General features: G+C 25.9%; 1 protein-coding gene across 3 annotated transcripts in view; it reads right to left on the bottom strand.

The window, feature by feature from the left end:
- Nucleotides 1-333: 333 nt before the first annotated feature.
- The window catches only part of LOC135931193 (adenylyl cyclase-associated protein 1-like), a 53,001-nt gene continuing 31,097 nt past the window's right edge, over nt 334-22,237 (bottom strand). For 2 of the 3 annotated variants that reach the window (XM_065468129.1, XM_065468131.1), the window contains exons 8-12: nt 3,317-3,425; nt 1,549-1,760; nt 1,264-1,440; nt 991-1,137; nt 334-624 (exon numbers count right to left, since the gene is read on the bottom strand). In XM_065468129.1, coding sequence (XP_065324201.1) covers nt 541-624; nt 991-1,137; nt 1,264-1,440; nt 1,549-1,760; nt 3,317-3,425 — 729 coding nt within the window. In that variant the 3' untranslated portion in view covers nt 334-540. The remainder of the gene's footprint in view (nt 625-990; nt 1,138-1,263; nt 1,441-1,548; nt 1,761-3,316; nt 3,426-22,237) is intronic. The other variant, XM_065468130.1, reaches the window with a different exon arrangement.

Genomic DNA, 22,237 nt, shown 5'->3' with positions numbered 1-22,237 from the left:
AGACGAAGTCGGGAAAATAATCTCCATTTTCAAATTCAAAAAAAAAATTATTGTGAGAAAAATTTGAACAAAATTATACAAAAGTTTTTATATATATATTATGTTTATAAGAATACTTTTGTCAAATTATTATTAATTTATGAATATTAGTTCTAAAATTATGTTAATAATAATTTTAATTATATAATAAAATAAAATTTCAATTGATTCTGACTACCACTTTGTTTTGCTAGAAATATTTTATTAGATTAAAAGTCATTAAATAAATAAATAATTCTATAAAATAATAAGCTAATCAGTAATAAAAAATCGAAATACAATAATGCAGTAAAAACTTTACATATGACATACTCGCTATTTTATATATATAATATATATTACATCATTTAACAGAATATTAGGTAAGATAGTGAGATTATTTCGGGTATGCTAATTATAAATAAATTAATTATATACTAAAAAAACAGTAAACTTATTTAATTCAAAAGCAAAAAAAAATCATTCTGTTTTTGGAAACGACGTATTTGCTGACTGTTGTAGTTAACCCTTTTTTTCGACAGCTGTAGTTACGAAGTGATCAGTTTCCCACACTGTCTTGTATTGTTCAGGCACCGGAAATTCTTTCTAAATTATAACATCATATTATAAAATACAGTAAAGCCTCCGCTTTCTAAGTTGTGAAATTAGATTGGAAAAATCCAATGGTTAATTTGTTTAATTTAAATAACAAAAAGGTTAATTTTAGACAAAATCAATAATTTAATAATTAAGTGAATCGCTAAAAAAAAATCGTTTGTAATGTTAAAAATTTTAGGTTAGACTAAATTTAAATATCCATATTTTGAATTTATAGAAAAAAAGGAATGTTAATTTTCAAAACTAAAAATCAGGAACAAATATGTTGCTAGTTAATCATATAAAGACTACTTTGTTTAAAATAATTTAAAAGATGTGAAATGTTTATTAAATAAATCGGAATTGTGATGTTACATAATCTCCTTCTTCATCTGTTGGCACTAGGATGTTGATTTGAGTGGATTTCGCGGATATCAGTTGGGTGTCCATTGATTCTTTGCTGAAATAAACTTGAGCCCCGTCACAGTTTTCCAAACACATAAGGGGACATTTTTGTAAAACCTAAATAAGGCAAATATTAATCTAATAGATTATTCGCGTTTATTATCGCAATTAGACTAAATATATATCTAAAATGATAATATTTTTTGAAATTTGTGAATTCCTATAATTTTAAATATTTATAACTTGAATTTCAGAACCCTGACTATTGGTGACTTCTAGTTGCGATATAACACTATCAAACACGACAGCGCACTTTTTGCAATTATCCAAGCAAATGGAATTGAGTTTTCCTTGAACTTGAATCGAACTATTTACGCATTTATAAATGTAAACGCATTGCTTGATCTCTTCCACTACGATCTGGGTTTTAATTGTTTTAAATGATTAAGTGGGAAGCTAGAAAATCTTAAATTTGTTTATGCCAAATAGGTGTTAAAATAATTAAAAAATGAAAGTGCTAATGAAAACCTTAATGTTGGGGTTACTCTGATGATACTCTACCACCCATTTGTTGCCTTGGAGTTGGGTGTTGGCCTTTTTATCCTTGATTTGACTCTCCAAACTTCCACCCACAACTTTTGCCGGGGCAGCTGCCGGGGTTATATGGGAAGGGACGGTCCCGTGAGCTTTCATATCTTTATTTTTGTAATTTTTATCGGTGTCGGTGACCTTTTTTAAATCTATTAATTTTGATTTGTATAAATAAAATAAAATGGATGATTGATTAATATTAACAAAGTTTGGAAAATACGAATATATTTCATATATTAATTATAGAATTTATCTTTACATTACATGCAAAGTGATTTCAGAGCAAAGCTAAACAAAAAAAAATAACGGATGAAGGAAGAGGAAACAAAACTAGTATTTTTTTTAATTATATAGTTTTAATGATAAGACTTTATTCTTAGTAACATCATGCTATTTTTTATATACCATTATGCTTGCCTTAAAAATTAAAAAAAATTTTTTAAAAAAATAAATAAGATCTCTATTCCCAACATCTGTTTAAAAAGGTTAATATTTTTATATAAAATTGATAAAAGTTAATCTTACTCATTTGCTAGTGGTGAGAATTTACGCAAAAAATCGATCGATCGAAATTTAAGTTAAAAAAAACTAAAAGTTTAACACACTTATGTCAAAAATTATATTGATCTTAGATTTATTTAACCCAATATTTCGGTAAATGGGGTAAACGTAAAAACCGAGGCCTGGTTAAATTATTTTAAATTTAGCAATTAGAATATAACAGGTATTTTGATTCATTTTTTTATTTAATTTCCTTAAGACCCAAATAGCTTAAAAATAAAGCTATAAAGGTTTATATTACCTCGGTCTATAAGTATAGCGAGGCTATCCGAATTCAAACCCGTTGATTTAAAAACAAGGCAAATGTTAAAATTAATTTTTTAACGGCACTTTGCGTGCTAAAAAAAAGACATAGTTGGGCCTTGAATTTTGTCTCCTTATTATGTGGTTGCTATATCACAGCATGGTTTATGTCAATATAATTCGAAATTATTTCTAATTTAGCTCTTCAATGATTATTTTGAGCGCCGTCCGGCTTATTCATACTTTTATCTTTTGCAAATTTTATAGTAGATTGTATGCTGAAGCTAAATGAGATTCGATTAAAAGTATTAATCTTGTTATCAGAATTTTATTCTTCAAGCACTAAAAACCCCTCTCACATATTATAAAATAAGTTGAAAAGCTTGTTAGAATGCAGTAAGAGAAAAAAAATATTTTAACATTTGCAATTTTTTAAATTTGACGGAGATGTTATTACATACCCGTCTTTTAATATGTGAACTAGCTCGAGCCCATACTCTGTGAAATCAAGCAGATTGGGTTTACTGAAACCTATTTGATATCGTGAAATTAAAGAATAGTTAAGTAAATGGATCTGCCTGATTTCATTCAAAAAATGCAGTTTGAAACCTGGACTTAACTGGTTTGATGTTATTAATTTTTTGAAAAAAAAATTAAAAATAAACTCTCTAAACTAAATTACAAATTTTTTAAACAGTATACATATAAATTAGTTTGCCAGAATAAACATTTGTCCAGATTCGGAAGGTTCCAAATTCTAGTTTCATCTTCAAAATTATTGAACCAGGGTAAGGTAAACCACTTGCCATTAAGCAAATTTATGCAATCCAAAATTAAGAGGCAAAAAAAATTTTTTATAAAGAAAAGGCAAAGCAAAAAAAACATGCAAAACGAGACGCACTTTTAACACTAATGGTTTCATGATAGGTAAATGTAGATTGACCAGACTTACTTTCTATACCTTTTCCTTCGGGATTGACGTGTTTATCTGGCACATGCGCATCTTGACCCTGATATTATTTATAATAAAAATATAAGTTGATCTTTTTGGATTTTGCATATAAAAAGTAATACCAACTTCATTAAATAAAATGTCATGTATAATTTTTTTTTGAAAAGACAAAATTCTAAATACAGACGAAACCTTCTAATATGCCACCAAACTTACGAATCCAAAATTTTATTTAGTCTTTCTAAGTATTAAAAATTGCCTAATATTTCATTCAACAATAAGGTCTCGTTTATAGTAGGCGCGGTGAGTATAATTAAATGATGTTAACAGCTGTATTATTTATTTTAAAATGCGATGTAGGGAGCGTTTATATAAATAAATGAAGATCCGATCTCAAGATCACAAACGATCTTTTAAAATACTGGGTGGAAAAAAGAGAAGTTGAGTTCAAAACCAGACGATATTTTATAAATCGCAAAAATAAATATATAATTCAATTTATGATATATAACATGAATCAAGAATTTACCAATAAGATTATACTTATAATTTAAAAAAAATTAATTAAAATAATAAAAAACATAAAAGGCATATTTGATGCATTCATTATTATTTATTTTACTTTCTTCATGATTTAGAATCCTGAAATTACAGACCCAATTTCATTACTTCGAAATTATGATAGTCGATTCAAAGTATGTATTTTATTCATTTTTGAAAAAAAAATAACAATTAATAATAAAATAAGAGAATATAATGTTTAAAAAAAAATAGAACCCGATGTTATTTTTTTAAATTACGTGATTTTTATTTTATTCAATAAGAATGTCTGTTTAATGTAATAAAATTATAGGTTTAGAAAAATTGGAAGAGACATTGGCCAAAAAGTAACGAGTGTTCGACTTAGTTGGTCGCCTTAATATGATAATGCTATCAATCATACGATATATTTTTATGCAAAATGTGGCAAATTAAATTCATTGACTTGACAATAATAGTATAGCAGAAAATTTAATGATCATAAGGGCGGATTGGCGACGCTACGGCCTCGTGGGCATTTTTCGCCCCCATATTACCATTTTGCCCTTAAATGGCTTCTTTGATTTACATGATTTTTATTACTTCTTATTTTTTGAAAATAAGTTCAAACGTTTTACATTTTTAGTAAAAAAAAGAATAGTATTATTATACGATAATCATATATTTTATTTTAAAAAAATGCACATCTAAAATCATATTCATTACCTATATAAAATAATATTCATTGAAAATATATATTTTATATTAGATTTAAAATGATATTGCACTAATCAAATCATATATCACACGTTAAATATAAAAAAATGTACCCTATATATTAAATCAATTAATATAAAATTTGAAATTATACATATTACAGAGGATAAAATTGCTGCACTTTTATAAAATCAGGTACCGATCATATTGTTAAATAATATTAATAAGATTCTAATAAAAGAATTAAGAAAATATAAAAATTTTACGTTAATAAATCTCTCAAACTTTGAACCTTCGCGCAAATACAAAGGAATATCTTCTAGTTTGATCTGCGGGTTTGACTAAACTGCAAATGCTTAGGTAAAAATTTTTGATATTTTATTAATTGGAGTAAGATTCATTTTCTTATGATATGTATAACTTATAAAAATTATATTATTAGATATAATCAATAAAAAATGAATAGATATTAATAGTTGTATTTCCTTTTATCTCATAATAAATAGTTTAAATCCTTTAATATAAATAAATTAAAAATAATTATAATTACATTTTAAATTTCATTCATATTAAATCCGCAAGTTGGCGTATTATTATTTTAAGAAAAAATTACAAATTTTCTTTGTTTTAGTATATTATAAAATCATATTATATTATTATTTAAAAAGGTGTTTGACGTGTTTAATTAACATGTTTGACTAAACTGCAAATGCTTAGGTAAAAATTTTTGACATATTCTCTATTAATTGGAGTGAGTTCATTTTCTTATTCTATAAAAATTATATTATTAGATATAATCAATAATAAATGAATAGAAATTAATAGTTGTATTTTCTTTTATCTCATAATAAAGCGTTTAAATCCTTTGGAATAATTAAATTATAAATAATTATAAGTACATTTTAAATTACAATAATACAATTAATAGAGAATATGTCAAAAAATTTTACCTAAGCATTTGCAGTTTACCTTGGCATTTGCAGTTTACCTTAGTTTGTAGTTTAATCAAACCGTCAATCTACTCTAATAGTTCGTTCAAATGACATAATTAAAAACGCTTCTAATTTTTCTTGGTCAATATTAGCTCTCAGCTTATTTTTATAATTTTCAATTTACTAAATGCTTTCTCGCAATTAACCTGCGTAAATGATAAAGTTAAAATGTATTTATATGCCAAAAATAAATTCGTGTCACTTGTATGCATATTGTATCTTTTAAGAATTTCATACCATGCGATATCATATCCGTTTCATTTAATTCTGCTACCAAATCTTTGAATACACTGGCAGATGAACAATTCGTTATGAAATTTAACACTCAATATATATGCCAATTGTGCCAGTTTTTCCAAGGCCTTTTCAGATTTACTATTTATTTCATTAAAATATCTTGGATGCAAATATTGCACATTCAAGATACGCTCAGCTCCGACAAGCTGTTTATAATTTGATCAATTATAGAATTCGAACCTACAAAGGTCAATCGATTCTTGAGGACGTTCATCTTGGCTTTTGTCACTATATATTCTCTTCGCTCGCCCTATTCGATCTTTTTACAGAGCATCAGACACTCTCCGGGAGCTATAAATATGAAAATGTTTGATTTAAATTAGCAGCCATTTTATTGCTTTATTTTGAATCGATGATACAGAAAAGATTTAGCATCTTCTTTCATTTTCCATGCTGACAGAGTACCTAATTTTTTAGTTTGAAGATATGACAGTGGTCCCATTATTTTAAAAATTTACAAATATATTATAACTGTACTTAGAGTCTTAAATTTACATAAATTATCAAGTTTTTGTCTCAAATTATTTATTATCTATAATAAATTGAAGTGCCTTTATCGTTATTGGGAGCAAGCTCTCTTTACCATATATATCTAAGGGCTTTTTCACGTGCCCCCTTATCTCACCTATTTTTTGCATCCTTCACAACTTGTTTTGGCTAGATGAATTATTCTGTTTCACCCAAGCATCCATCCTTTTATCTGATTCACCGACCTGGATTTTATTTGATTTCAATGAATTAAGAACAAGAAATGTTGGCTATATTATTTCTACAATAAATCAATGTATAAAAATATAATATAATAAATTAATCAAAACTTAGCTTTCACTCTACTCAATCGGAAGCGTTTTCACTTCATTTGAAAAAAAAAGAACGTGGTAATGATGTGTAGCGTCAAGCGACGTTATTGATATATTGTGCACTAAAATATAGTAAACGACATGACAATTCTGATATTTTCCTCTTATAACCCAGTCCTCCCCTCTTATCATCCTTTACTAATATTTTGAAAAGGATGAGCAATTAATTAATAAAAATTTATAAATAAATCCATATTTTTATTATATAATGTTAAAGGCCTCATTTATAGTAAACGCTTTATTTTCAAACGTTGAGTTATTTAAGGCTATCGAAATCACAGTTGATTCTTCAGAGCGTTAATAATATTTGAAATACAAGTCGCAACATAGTTTTTCAAATTTTATCATAGCGTTATCATCATTCATAACGCTCCTTTATTTAAATTAAACTTATTTTGTAAATAATGCTGGGTTAAATAATGCATAGATTGAACATTTATTATAAATGAAACCTATATCAGCGTAGCCATGAATTGACATATTTCTAAGAACAAAATGTTAAATATCAGATAGGCCCAATTATTTATCTAAATAGATAGAATATTGACCGATTTTTAATTTGCCGATCCAATATAATGGTTATTTTTTTTAATAATAGTAGTTATACAAGATCATGTTTTATATACAATAAAGATTAAATATTCCTTTAATTTTTTTTTGGTTTTATATTTAAAATATTTTATTAGATCATTAACGGTTAAAAATAAATAATGATAATTTCAAAAATTCGCAAACTTATAAAAACCGGGAAAAATTCAAAGTAGGAACAAAGCGCGAAATAAATTTGTTCAAATATAACAAGTTTAAAAATTTAACCTAAGAACCATAATAAAACCAAAATGTTACTTAACAATTCGACAACCTGATAATCATTAATATTTTATAAACGATATTATAAAAAAATTAAAGGTATTGTGCTAGGACTATTCACTTGTATAAGAAAAAAAAGACAATAAGCTAGCCTAGGATATTTGTACGCTCGACAACTTTATGTAATATTATTATCAGGTATTTAATATAATCGATAGACCAGTTTAGGGTATTAAAAACATGGGAGGAGGCATTTAAGAGAAATATTTTATATCACGCTGAAATTTACCCATGAACTGTTTTTACTTACATCCTAGTGATATAATTAATAATTTTTGAGGAATAACTGTAACTAGTTGCATTTTAATAATTGTAAATTTAGTCTGATGAAAATGTAACTAGTTACATCTAAATTTTTTATATTAATATGAAAATTAATCTTTACCTGTAACGCTATTTTATAACTCATAAAATTTGCTAAGACAAGTCGAAAACGCAAAAAAATACATTTATAAAATAACAAAAAGTTCTTATAATTTTAAAATCTCGTCACTTTTATACTTTTTGAGAAAAAGAAAAAAACCGTTCTACACGTGATATATAAAATCAGGCGACTATTTATAAATATTAAGCAAAATAATTTTATTAAAAAATAAGCGAATACATGAGTAAGCAAGTTTAAATAAATATAATAAATATTAGCTAATAACCCGTCAAGAATGACGGGGCTGAGGGGTAGTTAGTTTTTCTCCCTACTTTTATGATAGTTGTTACCTGTTATTTGAAAATAATATATTTTTATTCTTTATATCTCCTCCCCCCTTCAAGCCAGGTCCCTAGGCCTGCAAAAAAATTTGTTTTAGACCAATGTCTGATCCATAGTTGATAATAGAATTGATACCTTCCGTCTTAAAAACGGATCTGGCAAATTTTGAAGTCAAAATATTTTGACTTTTTGATCCGGCAAATTTTATAGAGTAACCTTACTTATAATTTTTTTTAAATGAAAATCAATATATATATCATTTTTAAAGAGATTGACTTTTGACGGAACAGATGTAAAAAACAGATCCGTCTCCACTTTGAATGCAGCCTAATTTTGAAAAATTTTTCCTTATTCCAGTCCTATATAATTTATAAAAATATTTTCCAAGCTCAGCCACATCCATAAAAATTTTTCTCAAACCTGGCCAACGCGTAAGAATTTTGAAATTTTTTTCTCAAGCCTGGAGATAGGCCTACAAAAAACGAATCGAATAATTGCGCTATTCGTATTCGTAGGAATAATAAAATCATTATTCGTTTCGATTCGAATATTCTAAAGCTTATAAAATATTTTGCAAAAAAAATTTTACAGATGTTTAAAGATGACACTTTTAAGGATTCTCTAAACTAATTGTCATTACAATATAAAAATTTATAGAAAATAAACGAAATAAAACCCAATGATTTCATATAACGTTAACCAAACAAATTGACCAAAATATCCGATTTTTAGAATTATAAAAAAATATTTAAACTATTTCTTCAATCTAATATTAAAATTTTATTAAAATGTACAATAATCTCATTTTATAAAAATAGAAAATAATACACAAAAATATAAAATTATAGTAAATCCGAATTTGATAATATCCAAATTTTTAAGCATAAAGTCATTCTAATAGTTTCCTCCTTCAAAGACATTCTATTTTTATTATCATATTTGTTCCTATTGAGAACAACCGCTCACATGAAGCCGAAGATCCCTGAATTGACAATATATCAGTTGCCATTTTCGACAACACAGGAAAACGATCCCCATGCAATCTCCACCATTCTAAAAGACTCTTATTTGAACTGATTCTTATTTCGTTAAGATATGTCTCCACCTCACATACTGATGCGATGTTATTTTGTTCAAAAATTCTATCCATGTTTATTATATTTTATTTTGTAATCATCATATACATCTTTAAATTTTTCTAATAGATTTGTCGTGTCTATGTTATATGTAGTTGGTAGTTGCTCAAAAAATTCCATTTTTAGTCTAGGATCCAGTATTGTTGATATTATAGTGTGAATATTTGTTAAGTTATAATAAGTTTCTATTTTCTCAATCGCACTGATAGAGTTTATAAAATCGAGATCAAATAAATTTAAATGTTCGATTAAAGAAACATAGAAAGGGATGACAAGATTTAGGGTAGGATAAGTGTCACTACATATATCTTCGGTAAAAACAAAAAAAGTCTTTAATTTGTTTTGTATGTTTATTAAAGCAGTCCAATCATCCTGCTAAAAAATAATAATTAGTAAATAAAATTAAATTACTTCGCTCAGTTTTCTTTCTTCGATATCAGATATATCATCATATATCTGAGTCACAACTTCATCAATAGCCCTTCTCATTTTAATAGCTCTTTCGACCATTAAATAAGAGCTATTCCATCTGATGGATGTCTATTTTTAATTTTAAATATTTCATAGGGGGAAGTAGGGAGGAGCACACATTTTGCATAATATTTGTCTTTGTAAAAGAATTGCGAATAATCTTTATGATTGTTCTTAATTTTGATACTTGCCTGTCTACTTTCTTAAGTATTTCCTGTACTACTAAATTGAGTACATGTGCAAAACATGTAAAATTTCACAATTTGGGTGTTTTATACGAAGAATTTTTATGAAAGTAGAATTAGAGTTAGCATTATCGCAAGTAATTACTATCTTACTTATGTCGATATTATAATTTTTTATAATTTGAGAAAACTCTCTATAAATATTTTCACCAGAATGCGAATCAGTAAATGGAACTATATCCAATAGCAATGATTTCATCTATCAATAAAGTGGCAGGTCAACCCTAAAAATGGTACATTAGTAGGGCTTGACCATATATCAGTTGTAAAGTTAATTTGGCATTGAAAATTATTTTAACTTTATTGAATTCTTTATTAAAAATTTCTTTCATATATAGTTTAATTGACGGTATTGAGCATATTTTTATTTCAGGATTTAAAGCTCTAACGAAGGACTTGAATTCCTGAGTGGCGAGAATTTTAAAAGGTATATTTGACTTTAGCAAAAATTTTAATAAATAATGCTTAACATCATCAGCATTTGTTTTGGGTATATCATTTAAATAGTTTCTAATTGTATTATTTTGTTTTTGATGAAATCTTTTGTTATGATTAATTAGTGCTGACGTAGTTTTTTTCTTGCACATTATCTCCATATTGCATATTTTACATTTAGCTGTTTCTTTTTTAGCATCATGGAGATAATGATTCCATATTAAAGAATTTTTCCGCCTAGCATTAAATGGTTCAGTTTGATCAGAGATTGATGTAGATCTTGAACTATTTTAGGATTGACTATGTCCTTCACCACATCTTCTTCCATCAAGATTTTCTAATTGATCTTTGAATATATTTTAACATTATATCATATAAAATCCAAGTTTACCATCCTTCCTGAAATTCCAGATTAATGACACATTAGAAGCTGAAAGAAAAAAAACAGTAAATTTTAAACAGTGGAATAGGCATGGGGGAGGGGGTCTTTTTTTAAAAAATAAAATTATTTTAATTTACTATTTTTATTCCTATTATGAATTAGCAAAAAGAGAAAATTATACCTTTCTTTATAAATTCAAATCAAAAATAGCAATATGATAATATTAGTTTTAAATAATATTTATTTTTGTAAAATAAATTCTTAGTTATAACATTTATATAATTTTTGTATTAATTCTTAAAATTTATATAGATTATTTTAAAATTTATTTTAAATATTTGCATAATATATAACTGGAGTATTTCATTATAGATTTTATTTATTATATAAAAATACTTTAGTAGCATAAATTTCCTTTATTTAATCATGTATTTATTTTTATTATTAATATCATTTTATTAGAGGTGAAGGTGATTATGACAAAATAAAATTTTTAAAATTATAATCTATATAAAATATCTACATTTTAAATATTTGCATATAAAATATAACAAAATTTTAGAAAGTATTTCATTATAGATTTTATTTATTAAAAATACTTTAGTAGCATAAATTTCCTTTATTTAATTATTAATATAATTTTTAGAGGTGATCATGACAATGTAATAGAGGATGAAGATATTATAATGCACTATCTGAATTAGATTGTCTTTAAAATTTGCCAAAAATAAGGATACTAAATGGGAAAAGGATTTTCCTAATCAAATAATAAGAACTAGTCAAAAAAATTTAGTTATTTATCTGCCAGGAGCTCGAGAATATGGGAAAGAGGCACACTCTATAAAAATGTTTTGACTTGTTCATAACATCAAAAATGATTAAAGAGAAACAATCAAAATAAAATAATTATATTTTACTTTGAAGCTTTTCCTTTTCTTCCATTAAACTTTTTCAGCAAATATAACTTGTTATGATTTGATATTTGATAATAGGAAATAAAATAAAACGAAATGATATCCACTAGGAAAATTTAATTACTTCTTTTTATTTTACTTGCAATAAAATATTTGCGAATAATTACGAATATTTATATATAAATAATTTCGAATAATTTTCCTCATTATTCATATTCGAAATTTCGAATCGAATAATTGTGTTATTCGTATTCGTAAAATACGAATCGAATATCAAATAATTCGTTTTAGGCCTACCTGGAGATATGTAAATCTTTAAAAACCATATTCATTTTTTATTCTTCTTAATCCCTCTCAATCCTACTTCAGACCAATACCAACTCATTAGGACTAATAGTGACTATTTTTGAGTAAAAATATATTTAAATTAGCGTTTACCTGAGACCCATTACAATATTATGCCTAATATCTAAAATAAAAAAATTCCCAACAGGTTCATGCTCATAATCATGTTGAGAAAATTTTCTCAAGCCCGCCAAAGACCATAATAATTTTGGTAGTTAAGAACTGAAATAAAATATGTAAAAGTCATAATTCATTTAAAAATACAATCAGAATATGAAAGTTGCATGAGCCTTGGTTTTTTGATCAGGCCTAGCTAAGTCTGCAAAAAAAAAATTTCGAGCCAATGTTTAACTCATATTTAATATTCAAAAATCTTCAAGCATCTCTATTTTAAATTTTATCCAATATGATTTCTAACACAAATTTAAATTTTGATATTTCTAATACTTTAATGCTCACTGTATTGCAACAATTTTACCTCTTTTTCTCCTAAATTTTAATATTTTTATAAAATTTATTAATAAAATATATTTAGTACCATACACATAAACTAAATAATTACCCTTCAACACCGTCAGCTAGTTATGGTAATAAACGGCAAAATTTTAAAAATATCAGCTATTCATTAATTTTTAAATTTAATTACATTCAAGTTGGTGCATGGGTAAAGCATACGCCTTTGAAAAGGGAGGTTTGTGGTTCGACTCTCGTAGATGCAAAAAAATAACATTACACTATAATTTTAAATACATTAGAAAGGTATGAAAACGATCATGTTTTGATTATGGTGATCATATATATTAGATTCTCTTTATTAAAAGTGTCAGATTATTATTAAGTGTGTTAATTTTTTTAAGTTGTTTATAATTCTTTCGGCAATCAAATCAAATTTTATGATAGTACAATTGTTCAAAATTTTATAAGCAATATTTAGGTAATTAAAAATGATTTTATAAGTTTATGAATGCTCTGGTATGTTGGTAAATAAAGAATAGAATATTTTGTATAATTACTAGCAGATTTGAAAAAAAAATATTTCCATATTTTTTAATTTCTATGCAAATAAAATTGTTTTTACTAAAATCCTATGAGATAGATGAACAAATAATGTTAAATTTATTAAAGTTACTTTCGTCTAATGCATTAAGTGCGTCATATAATTAATATCACCTTTTGAAAAAATTAAGGTAGCTATATTGTAACTATTAGATTTAAGTAATGGTACTGGTCACTTTTCAAGTAAGATAACTATGGTATATAACTAGTTACATTTTGGGCATAGTTAACTATAAAAAACACATAACCAACACTATTACCCTTTTAGAAGCCTATCCCCATATCCTTGAAAGACATTTAGAGGTAAATTGCTATTACCACTAGTGTCATTAAACGGTTAAATTGAGCCGATTTTTATAAATGGCTAACTCAATATCAGAAAAATATTGTCTAAACTTCGAGCTTTCGCTAAGAGATGTCCAAACCGTTGTGCCATCTATGACCAGAATCTTCGGGCATGCGTAATATGGATAAAATATTGATAGCCGTTTTGAAAAGTCGGATGCCGTTTAATAACACTACTTACCACCGTCGGCTTTCTAAACAGGCGGGTCGGGCGGACCTTTAGTTGTTACTAACCGCAATCTAAAAATTGTCTCTAGTGTTTAAAAAGTAAACCTTAAAATGGTTAAGATTAAACAGTATATAGTGAACATATAGCAATTTTTTACAAATTGTCATTACTTGCAATATGATCCATTTAAAATATATATCAATAGATGGATAGTCAAAATCATGATATGGCTTTATATTTAGTATACATATCCTGTATCACGGAAATACATAGGTAAAAAAAGGATAGCCCCCTTCCCAGAGATCGAACCCAGGTGGAAGTTAAGATATTCCTCAATTGAGGTCTCTAGCGTCTTAGTCACGCCATTCGAAAACAACGATTTTATCTATATTATAATATTTGGCAGTGGCTATCGTAAAAAAAAATGTAAAATATTATTTCGTTCAACACCATCTTAGTTAACATAAGCTGTTATCTGTGAATGACTAATTTTAAACTTCAATTCAGCATTGTAATCATGATATAATTAATTATTGCTTATTTCAACACCTCTCTATATAAAATTTGGAGGCAAATAGCTCGTATACCGTCGCTTATATAGATGCTGTTCTGAAATATATTTACTTACAAATGGCTCCTACCCAGGGTTGCCATGTCTCCCCCCATCAGTGGGAGTCTCCCACAATTTTTTAGTTTACCCACATACATCTCACTCCCACAATTTTTTAATTTCTCCCACAATTTTTTTTTAGCATTTATGTTTTTAATAAATAAATAATAATTTTGAGAAACAGTATTTGGTTATTTTTATATTTTTAAAATAAATTTTCTATATTTATTCGAAAAATATGTCTAGTTCTTTTATTTTATTTTTCCGCTCTAAAATATATTTTTTATAAAATTCTCCAATTCTCCACTCGACATTTTCAAAATTTTTATGTTAAAAATAATAGAAGTTAGAACAGTATGTATAATTATTATAAATATATTTTAAATTACTTAATATATTTTATATCGTTATCTAGAATTGCAGTGCTCCACTCGACATTTTCAAAATTTTTGTGTTAGAAGAATAGAACTTTTAGAAGTGGATATTATTCTAATCAAATCAAAGTGTATTTACCGAATTGAGGCAGCACAATAATCAATTAATACCAATTGGCTGTATATACCATATACTGCATAATTCTTGCAAGAAGGCAATGAATGTACTATCTGTAGATGTCGAAGTAATTGTGTTGAAATGTTTTAACAAATTTAGTTCATCAACTAAAAGAGTCACTGAAGAATTGGTGGAGTGGTCTGATTTGGAATGGTGTGAGTTGTTGCGATATGTACCTATCAGGTGGTTATCATTAATACCTGCCATCGAGAGAATTTTAAAATTTTACGAACCCTTAAAGAAATACTTCTTAAATAAAGATTTTAAAAGCTGTCTTAAAATTTTGAAAAATTTTTTCGAGGATGAAATGTCAGAAGCATATTTGGGATTAGTTTTACATGTAGGAAATCTACTTCATGTAGTTAATATTCAGTTGCAATCAGAAGATTCTTTACTGATAAAGATTCACAAAATCATGCTACAGCTCTGTTCATCTCTACATTTAAAAATAGATAATAAATTTTATGGCGCTATTGCTAAAAATATCATATTAAAATGTTCAAATATTACTATAATTAACGTATTTTTAAATGAAGCAAATATTTTTATTAAGACAATTTTGGAATATTTACAATCAAGATTTGATTTTAATAACTCTATTTACAAGTGTATAAATATTATGACCTTGGAACAGCAACCATCATTTGATGGTTTTTGTAATTTAATAAATATATTAAAATTACCGATAGACATTGAAGCCTTGTTTGAAGAGATTGTAATTTTTTCCATTTTTTATGATTCGCCAGAATACTTAAAGTTAGATGGTCTAAAAGCAGAGGAGAAATGGGTGGAATTTTTTCGTAATAACGAAATCGCCATGCTTGGAAAAAATTTGCGAATATGTTTTCTCCTTACCTCATTCTAATGCCTCATCGGAGTGCATTTTTAGCCTGATGAGGACTGCCTGGAGAAAGGAAAGAAATCGAATTGCTTTAACAACATTAGAGGCTGAGTTAATGGTTAAACAAAATTATAAAATGTCATGCCAGGAATTTTATAAATATCTTAATAACGACGGTAAAGTTTAGTTCCATTATTTAAATCTCAAATAAAATATATTAACTATAACTATTTGACTTTCTATATTTTATAAAATCTTATTTATACATTTGCATAAAATCAAATAAATTTATTTTTTACATTGTAAAATTAATATTTTGAATATTTTGGCAAATCATAAAAATAAAGAAGCAATACAATCTCCTTAAACATGACATCATATTAAATCTTATTAATAATTATCCGATAATAGTAATATATTCTTACTTTGGTATTTCTGCAGCATAATTTAGTGAACCTTTATTAAATTATATTCTTCTGATTGCAACTGTATATTAACAGCATATAGTAGATTTCCTATATGTAAAATTCCTAAATATACTTCTGCCATTTATTTTTGAAAATTTTTTTCAAAATATTAGGACAGCTTTTATAATCTATTTATTTTTTAAAGGTTTGTAAAATTTTAAAATTCTACGATGGCGCGTATTAGGAGGAACCTGTCAACCAACATTATACTGACTCAATTCTGTAAATACACTCTGGTTTTTGCCAAATTCACTGAGGAATTATCAGATCAGAAAGCTGCCATGCAATTCATTGGTAATGCCAAATCTGCCATATTTACCATTATATATGGTTAGCTATGTCTTTGGATATTTCATATCTGGAGAAAAATTTTATAGTTTTATTGAAATGACATTAATTTTGTTGAAATAGGGGAGGATCAAGGGAAATGTTTTGATATCTCCTTATTAGATGCATCTGTTAGAATTGCATATGTTTGCACATCTTTCAAATCGTCAAGAATTGACCTTCTGGATTTATATCCTAAAACATTGATGATAGCCTTGCTCATTTGTGTTCTACAAAGTATACTTTTCATTTATATTAGTCGTTAAATATTATGGGGAAAGATTCTACCAACATTGTGATGTTAAGTAGCTCTCTGAATGTTGTACTGCATGATAGGTATTTACCATTTCCGCAACTGTAGTTGCATCTGTATTCTTTCTTATTTTTGAAGAATATTTTTGTTTTGCAATAGATGTTGATAGACTGCCCTGTACTGATTTATGCTTTGAAGATTTTTGATGCCTCAAAATATCATATTCCCTTCCCCCTTTGTATTAACTAGATACTGTAGAACAACTTCCCTGCACTGATTATAATTATTTTTTACATTGTAAATTTAAAATTGTTTGTTTTTTTTATAAAATCTTATTTATACATTAGCATAAAATATATTATTTTACATTGTAAAATTACAATTTTTTTATAAAATTTTATCTTGTTTACATTCTTTTGTATTTAAAAAAGATCGTTGGTTATTATTTTTAAACAAAATTAATATATTATAATAAATCAATATGTTATTTTAATAATAAAGATAGTATTTAAGAAATTTTGTGTCGTACTATAATTACCTATTTTGAAAAATAGTTGCGTATTTTATTTTGGAAAATAGTTACCTATTTTATTTTGAAAAATAGTTACCTATTTTATTTTGAAAAATAGTTGGCTATTTTAATTTGAAAAATAGTTGGCTATTTTATTTTGAAAAATAATTGCCTATTTTATTTTGGAAAATAGATTCGATTTTATATTTATAAAAAATAATAAGCGGATAACTAAGTCAATGGCCCGCAAATTTTTTTTTAGCAATTTTCATATTTCTCCCACAATTTTTATATTACTCCCACAAAATACCAAATTTCTCCCACAATTTGAAAATTTTGACCTGGCAACCCTGCTCCTACCCCTTTGTTTGTAATTAATGATTCTAAATCTATTAAACTACTATTTGTATACAAGTACAGCGGCATGATTAAAAATTCGTTGAAGGTACTTCAAAATCTACCTCTACCTTCCTAAAATATTTAGCAGCCGATGCTATAACAACCTATATCAATAACAAATCTTATAATGAGCAATCATTTATAAGTTTCAACAAAATTTAAATGAAAACTCTTCCAAACATCATGATTTAGACTAGGGGCAACAAATAAACATTTGTTGGTGATAATCAAGTAGTTGTCACTAACTGTATTCCATAAACCTATCATTAATAATAATTTTTTGAATTTCTGGTGATTCATCGCAATTTTTGAATATTTTAAATTATATAAAAAAACAAACGTTTAATGGGAAGAATCGCTAGACTTTATACTTGAATCTAATTATCTGTGCTACATAGCGTAAATATATTTTTAAAAAAATGTTTTTATAAAGTATTCTATTAGTATTAGTAGCCAAAATATTTTTCATTAATTTTTTAATTATTACATATATTTTTAGACCTTCATCTTAATATAAAACTGATCAAAAACTTTTCTTAAATTAACTGAAACATTTTTCAATTACCCCCCCCCCCCCCCACCTCCTTAATGCTAACGTTAAATAGGTAATTCGAGTTTAATAATAAAGATGAATAAGAATGACATTTATTCTTATACTCCTAGTGGGAAAAACATTTTTTTTTAAATATAATATTTTTGAATATTTTGAAAAAAGAAAATATTTAATATTCATGTAAGTCTATAATTCTATCATAAAATTGATTTTTATTTACACTCTCTTATTGCTTATAATTGTAGGTTATATTTAATCATTTTTATGAAAAATATTTATTCATTTTAAATAAAGTTAAGATATTTAATCATTTTTGCACAAAATATATATTCAACAATATAAATAAAAGAATTTTAATATTTAATCATTTTTGTACAATAAGTAATGGAATTTTAATGTTTTAAATGTAATAATATTAAAATAATATGGGTTTATTTTTGTCTGAATCATTTTACAATACTGGCTAAACCCAAAATTACCATATTATATAGAAGAATGGCCATAAGTGCAGCCATGATTTTCCTAAAGAGGTGGAACACTTTCCCTCTAATAAATTTTATAATTTTTTGCATGCCTGAGCTGTCTTGTATAAATTTTATAATAATTTTCATATTTTTATGAAGATTGTAAATTTTTACAAGGTTGTTAGAAAATAAAAAGTATTATTAGAATATAAAAACAAGTCAAAATTATTATGATATGGACAATATTATTTTTAAATATTTGAGAAGTAAAATCTATTAAACCTTAATCAAAATTTAAAAAAAACGATTTTCATTAAAAAGCTAAACTTCATTTTTTCTACTCCGTAATTTGCAAAGCTATCCAGCCCAAAAGTATTTTCCTGATGTATGGACAGGCTTAATATCTGATATATTTATTAAGCCTAATTCAAAAACAAATTTGATTTATTCATATAAAAATTTGCTATTCGATTTGTTTTCGAATAAGCCTAACCTAATGCAGTTGCCTGTTAAGATTGAGTCAAGGGGATGCTGGTATCATTGAGATTGTATGTAGTGTTGTTAAACAGCTTAATCTAAGCCGATTTTTAAAATTGGCTAACTCAATACTTTAGCTAGAAAAATATTGTATAAGCCTCGAGATTTTATAAATAGATGTTCAAACCTTTGTGATATTTATGAGCAAATTCTTAAGATTTGCATAATATTTTTCCTAATAAAATATTGAATTAGCCGGTGGAAATCAATTATATATTCTTTAAAACATATATTGTTATGTATGTGTATTTGATTTTTTTATAAAAAATTTGGCTGTAGTTTTTTAATATAAATGCATATAAAATGGTAGATATAATTAATAAAGCTTTTTATAACTTTTAGATGGCTTCACATTATTTTGTAATTGGAAATTATGTTGTACAAATATCGATACGTAAAAATGATGGTTCTGCAGAAAGTGAAAAATGGAAGGAGGCAGCCAAGGTTCAATCTAACAATTTATCAGAAAAAGAAAACGTTGAGAGTGTACCTATTGTAACTGATACTAGGAAACATAGGGGAATCAATCGTAGTGTTGAAGAAATTGATGTGATGGAAGTGGCCTATTCTCATGCAATGCGTTTAATTCAAGAAATTGAAAATGCACCAATTGGTGGTGGTTCCATGAGACGTCATCATAATAGGCAAAGATTTAGGAATACAAGAATGCAGCCTGTAGCATGTTATAAATGTGGTCAAGTGCATAGAGTACAAGCTTGTCCATTTAAAGGAGAATTGAAAGTGCAGGATAAAGAGTGATTTATGTTATCACAATACAAATTAAATTATCATTGTCTTTTTTTACTTAATTTTAGCTTTTTGTTTTCTTAAATTAATAGAAATATTATTTTCATTTGATAACAAAAAAATTACAAATTATAGCATCATGTCTTTCATTTATTTATTTATATTATGATAAAAAAAAATTTAGATTTTAATAAAAAGATATAATAAATATAGTATAGTAATTGCCCATTTAATTTATTTTTGTTCTGTTATAAAATCCTTGACACCCAACTGGGAAATATTTTTTCTTTCTGCTAACTTAAATTATTATAATTAGACCAATCAACCTTTTTTCGACAGTATTCATAGCCCCCCAACATCGAGGGGGGCACCATGCAATTAATTACGTCATTTAAATCTCAGGGAGTAACTACTTAGTTACATACATTATTCAATATCTATTTTATATTTTAACCATCTGGGGGAGGGGGATCAGTATCATTGGTTAAAGGAATATATTGGTTATTATTTTAAGGTTCTGCCTCCAAAATCAGTTTCAAAGTATTAAGGGAGAATGCGAAACATTGGAAAAAATAGGTAATTTTATTTAAGAAAATTATACCTAATTTATACAAATATTTTTTTTCTCGTGTTTTCATGTAATATAAGTAGACTAATTATTATATCATCCTTATGCCTGTCTTTGCTAGAAATTAAAAATGCACATATTCGCGCAAATTTGAAGAGTATATTACATCACCCCTCGAAAGAAAGAAAGTTTTTATTTCTTTCTTATTTTCACAAAATCTGTAAACAATATAAATAGACGCGAGTGTTTTAGCAAACAATGGCTTATTTTAAAAAGCATTGTTTTTATAAAAGAGTATTTATAAAGATGTAGCCTATATCAATTCAATTTTTCACTCATAAAATTTTATTTCTGGATTTTGAATCAATATTTCTAAAAATGTATGTCAGTTTATTTTGATTTAAAATATATAGCTTTTCTAAACATTTTTTTTGTAAATTCATCATTACAGAAGTTTTATTTATTAGTTAATTATAACTATAATAAGGCATATTATATTCTCAATATCATTTGGAGCTATGATTTGAAGGACTTCTAATTAGGGAAATTTAAAAACGAATATGAATATAGTAGTTTTGAGGTTAACGTCGCTCCTCTTTATACCAATCGATTTAGATTTGTATATTTTACTATTTATAAGAATTTTCGATTTGTTTAAAATAATCGAATACCAATAATTTATATTCATTTTTGACAAACCTTATCAGATTAAAATAAAATCTTTACAAGTTTTACTAATACTTTTTTAGAAATATTAAAATGACACTTAATTTTATGTAAAATTCATAATATAACAAATCTAATATATATAATCTCCATAATCAAAACATGATCGTTTTCGTATCTTCTTAATGTATTTAAAATCTAAGGAGACTATATAGTGTAATGTTATTTTTTTGCTCTTTCGAACCACAAACCTCCCGTTTCAAAGTCGCATGTTTTAAACATGCACCAACTTGAATATAATAAATTTAAAATATTAATTAATAGCTGATATTTTTAAAATTCTGCTGTTTATTATCATACAAGCTGACAGGGTTTAAGGGTAATTATTTAGTTTATGAGTATGGTATACTAAATATACTTTATTAATAAATTTTATATAAATATTAAAAATTTAGGAGAAAGAGGTAAAATTGTTGCAATGTATACTGTGAGCATGTAATAGAAATATCAGAATTTAAATTTGTGATGGAAATTATATTGGATAAAATTTAAAATAGATGCTTTAAGATTTTTGAATTTTAAATATGGGTTATACAAATGAGCTGAAAATTTTTTTTTGCAGACATAGCCAGGCCTGATCAAAAAACCAAGTCCCATGCAACTTTCATAAAATTTTGCCATTTATTTTTATTGAATGTCTTAAATTTAATTTCATATTTAGAATAAAATTTAGATTTGTGATAGAAATCATATTGTGTAAAATATAAAATAGAAATGCTTGAAAATTTTTTAATGATTTTTGAATTTTAAATATGGGTTATACATTGGCCTGAAAATTTTTTTTTGCAGAAATCGCCAGGCCTGATTAAAAAACCAAGCCCATGCAACTTTCATATTCTGATTTTATTTTATATAT

This window comes from Gordionus sp. m RMFG-2023, chromosome 1, assembly GCF_954871325.1.
Source record: "Gordionus sp. m RMFG-2023 chromosome 1, tfGorSpeb1-WG-v2, whole genome shotgun sequence".
NCBI classification, from domain to species: Eukaryota; Metazoa; Nematomorpha; class Gordioida; order Chordodea; family Parachordodidae; genus Gordionus; species Gordionus sp. m RMFG-2023.
Note: the sequence above shows the minus strand (reverse complement) of the source record. Positions and strands in the feature narration are given on the sequence as shown.